Genomic DNA, 4,950 nt, shown 5'->3' with positions numbered 1-4,950 from the left:
TTTCTCGTGCATCTACATGGCTAGGTAGTATATCAGGCCTATTCAGTTGAGTTGCCACTTCATCTGTGTTATCACACTACACTGGTTCATAATAATATGATGGCTCGTTTTCTTGATCGGCATCAGGAGTACTTGATTCCCCATCAATATCTTCAAGAACTCTCGGCAGTGGCGGAATGTTGTATACATTCCTATTTGCATAGTTCTGCACAACACTCCAATTCCTTTTCGCCCTTAAATCTCTTATGTAGAAGCATTGATCAGCCTGACTCACCAACACGAATGGTTCATCCTTGTACCAAGTCCTGTTCATGTTGACACTAATCATATGGTCATCCACCCGCACCCCTCGTTTTCTATCACCAACGTCAAACCAATCACATTCAAACAGGTACACCCGACGCCACTCCATGTAGCGTAACTCTACAATATTATTAATAACTCCATAGAAGTCCAAGTTATTTGTGGCCTCATCACCAGTTACCACCACTCCAAAATTTTGTGTACGCCGGCGAAGTTCACGCTGTTTCGTATGAAACCTTTTTCCATTTATTATTCAAGCAGCATATGTTGCAACCCAACGGTCAGGCCCGCAAGCTAGCGCATACAGATCAGCGGACACATCAAGTGTATGCGAGGTACGATGTTCTTGGATCTATATATTTAAAAAAGCAAATTTCATAACGTGAACACTACGATTAGATCCAAATCATATAAAATGAAACCTATAGGCAGCGCATCTTAGATAGGAATGGATAAGAACTTACACGTTGCTTAAACCAAGTTGGAAACTCAGTTTGGTGCGTTCGATCGGTGCAATCTGGGTGTTGCACCTTACATTTCTCGTAGTGTTCCCTGCATTTGGTGCATCGAGGCGAAGCAACATATTGAAATTAGCTGGTATTGGATTCATAAAGCATTAATATAGAATGAAAGATGATTTTTAAGTAGACTCATTAATGCTTACTCTATATAAGGTCCAATCTCCGCACAATTATTGAGCACGTACCAGATGGCTGCCCTAAATAGTTTATCTTCCAATTGCACGTTAGAAGGTATGCCCAATGGACGGACTTTCTGGTTGAAAATTTTGAACCCATCTAACGTTTTCTCTTCGTCAGCATCAATGTTGCGGTCCGGTCGACTAAACCTCGTCTCAATATCTTTGAGGTATATGGAGCAAAATGTCAAGCATTCGGTGTGAATGTAGGCCTCGGCTATTGAACCTTCTGGGCGGGCTTTATTCTTAATGTACCGCTTGAATTTGCCGAGATACCTCTCAAATGGGTACATCCACCTATATTGTACTGGACCCCCAAGTCTGGCCTCACGGGGTAAATGGACAGCTAGGTGGACCATAACATCGAAAAATGAAGGAGGAAATATCATCTCCAATTTGCATAGAATAGTGACAACATCAATTTGGAGTTGGGCCAGGCGGTTGACATCAAGTGTTCGAGCGCACAACTCTTTGAAGAAAGTACCAAGTTCAGTCAAAGCCAAGCCAATGTCACTTCTTAAATACCCCCCAGCAGCAATGGGGAGTAGCCTTTGAAGGAAAACATGACAGTCATGGCTTTTCAACCCTGAGATTTTGCACTCACATCGAGAGACACAGTTTGAGATATTGGAAGCGAACCCATCTGGAAACTTGATATCAGACAACCACTCACAAAACTTTTTCCTTTGCTCGACGTTGAATGTGTAAGCAGCATGTGGCATTGTTACACGATCACCATCACGCCTCAAGTGTAATTCTTTTCTATAGCCCAAAAGCTCTAAGTCACGCCTTGAATTGATGTTATCCTTACTTTTCCCTGGACTGTTCATTAAAGTAAATAAGATGTTGTCGGCAATATTCTTCTCAATATGCATAACATCTAAATTATGCCGAAGCCGAACTGTTGACCAATAAGGTAACACGAAGAATATGCTACACTTTGTCCAGTTCAGCTCTTCAGCAGTGCGTTTTTTCTTCGTATGAGATTTGCCAAACTGAACATCCCCAATCATCTGCAATTGATTTTGAATCTCTTCAGCTCCTACATCCCTTGGTGGCATGCGATGATCTTCTCTACCGTTGAACAACCCTTTCCTCCTTCTCCATATGTGATCTGGGGGTAAGAAACGTCGATGTCCCATGTAACAATGTTTTCGGCCATATTTCAACCAATTAGAGTCTGTATCTGCATTGCAAGACGGACAAGCCAATTTTCCCTTTGTTGACCAGCCAGACAGATTCCCATAGGCAGGAAAATCATTGATTGTCCACAATAAGGCAGCATGCAACATAAACGTCTCCTTAGTTGAGGCATCATATGTAGGTACCCCATCTTCCCAAAATTCAAGCAGTTCATCGATCAACGGCTGCAAGTATACATCAATCTCATTCCCTGGTGACCTTGGGCCAGGAATAATCAGAGATGTCATGAAGAATTGGTCTTTCATGCATGACCATGGCGGCAAGTTATAGGGGACAAGGATTACTGGCCAAATGCTATGAGGTTTAGCCAAGTTGTTGAATGGAGTGAAGCCATCACTTGCCAGACCGAGCCTAACATTGCGAGGATCCGATGCGAACCAACCATGATCTTCATCAAATTTCTTCCAGCACTCGGAGTCGGCGGGATGTCTCATGCAAGTATCTTCTTTCGTCTGTTGCTCTTTGTGCCATCGCATATCACCTGCTATCTTGGCAGACATGAAGAGACGCTGCAATCTCGGTTTCAAAGGAAAGTGACGCAACACTTTTTGAGGTACTGCGCGTGATCCGTCTGTATTTGGTATCCACCTCGAAGCCTTACATACAGGGCATTCATTAAGAGCAGCATTTTCCTTCCAATATAAGATACAGTCATTGGGGCACGCATGGATTTTGTTATACTTGAAGCCCAAACCGCGCTCCAAAGACCTTGACTCCTCATATGATTGTGGCAATAGGGCATTAGGAAAGGCAGACCTCAACAAATCAAGGAGCATGTCAAACGACTTAATTGACCATCCACCGATTGATTTGATGTGTAACAACTTCACAACGAATGATAACTTTGAAAATTCTGTACACCCATCGTAAAGAGGACGTCGGGCATCCTCTAGTAGCTGGTCAAAAGATGGGGCTGGTCCATCTACAGGTATTGATGGCCTGTTTGGCAAATGAGTGCTATCTTGAGGCACATCAACAAAGGTGCCTGCCCGGATGTCATCCAACATATGCTGCATGTCATCTATGTAATCGTCTTCTTGGATGATATCGTCATCAAGATCATCATCACTGACATACAATGTTGTCTCCTCCTCCCCATGAAAGATCCACTGGGTGTAATTTGGGTTAATCCCTTTAATAAACAAATGGGTTTCCACCTCAGGTATAGGCAGCCACAGATTGTTAAGGCATGCACGACATGGACACCGAATGCGAGCCCTTCCACTTGCATGGTTTCGTGCTTGTGTGAGGAAATATTTGACGCCTTCGGCGTATGCAGGTGATACAAGCCTATCGGGGTCATTCATCCAACATTTGTCCATCTAAACAAAGACATGGTGGGGAAGAAAGTTAGGTCAGCAGAGACTTTAATTATATAAGTTTGATGAAAAACTCACCATAGGCCAAATGTTGGGATAGGAAAATAAATGTTTAACTTGAAGAAGATTTATGAGTTTGGCTAGCTAGGCATCTCAGAAGGTTTAAACTCCAACAAATTTTCAAGGATAATTGGCTAACTCAACTTTATTGGGAGCTACATATGTTTATGACATCATATGATGCCATATGTCCCAGAACAATTTTAAACCGGGGGGATTCATCAAATGAATTAACGTGAGCGCAGTATCAATGAGGACGCTAGCTACGTAGTCCCTAGTTGTCCCCACACAAGGTTGTAATGTGTATTGATATATATATTATATATATGTATTTATCAATCATGGACCAATCATGTTTGATTGTGATAGTAATAACCGTCGATGGCCAACTACATGTCTAAGCCCCTTCACTCTCATGTGTATATATATATATATATATATATATATATATATCCATGTGTGTGTGTGTGTGGGTATGCATGAGATATACACATGATATATATAGACTTGAAAATGAACAACATCACCCAAAACAAAAAACCAATTCCAAGAGAGTTTGGTAAGTAGAATACACTTGACTTAGAGTGATTATCTAAACATAATCCATAAAAATATGCAAACTCAGAAGGTCTAGCATATATAATAACACTCACAAAAAAAACATGCAGCATATGTTTTGAGAATGAGAAAAATATATAAAATATCGTCTTGAAGCTGTGTATGGGTATTTCTTACCTTCAATCCCCAACTAAAGGAATTTCAGCTCACACAAGAGTGAAATGGCTCCTCAACAAGCTTGTTGTCTGAGTCAAGTGCTTTTTAATCAAAAGTACAACACGTCCGCCTTACAATCTGCACCCAACAGTACCAAGTAATTTTCAAAACAAATCTCAATACCAAAATATAACACAAACAAAATCAAGAAACAAAAAAAATATATATATATACTAATAAAAGTCAAAAAATGTAGGAGCTAGAAGATTTAATCACAATATCAAAGACCTTTACCAACTATATAATTTCAAGTACAAAGCACTTTCCTTACATCCTCTTAACTTAGGGAAAATCAACTACAAAATGATACAAAGAGAGAATGCCGGTCAATGAACAAATAATTTTGCTGCAACCAGGTTTAAAAGCAAAACTCGCAATCCCTAACGTCTTCACTTACAAAGGAAAAGGCCAAACAGTTCGAAAAAGTCCATGTCTTACCTGCTAGAAAGTACCAAGTTCTCATCCTCAACAGTTGTATATATAAAATGTTCATTCATGACCTAGCCTAGTATTTAAATGTTCAGTACTGCATTATTGGGCTTCCTGAAGGATATGAGACCAAGGTGGGCTTATGTTATGAAAATAAGCATAATA

General features: G+C 40.6%; 1 protein-coding gene across 1 annotated transcript; it reads right to left on the bottom strand.

Moving 5' to 3' along the window:
• Positions 1–556: 556 nt before the first annotated feature.
• Positions 557–3,525, bottom strand: LOC118344673. The gene is made up of 3 exons (XM_035685778.1): positions 2,380–3,525; positions 1,309–2,217; positions 557–655 (listed from the first exon to the last, which is right to left on the bottom strand). The coding sequence occupies exons 1-3, from the start codon at positions 3,523–3,525 to the stop codon at positions 557–559; spliced, it is 2,154 nt and encodes a 717-aa protein (XP_035541671.1).
• Between the last annotated feature and the right edge of the window lie 1,425 nt (positions 3,526–4,950).

The sequence above is a fragment of the Juglans regia genome, chromosome 15 (assembly GCF_001411555.2).
Source record: "Juglans regia cultivar Chandler chromosome 15, Walnut 2.0, whole genome shotgun sequence".
Taxonomy (NCBI): Eukaryota; Viridiplantae; Streptophyta; class Magnoliopsida; order Fagales; family Juglandaceae; genus Juglans; species Juglans regia.
The sequence above is the reverse complement of the archived record's forward strand: the minus strand, read 5'-3'. Positions and strand labels throughout refer to the sequence as shown.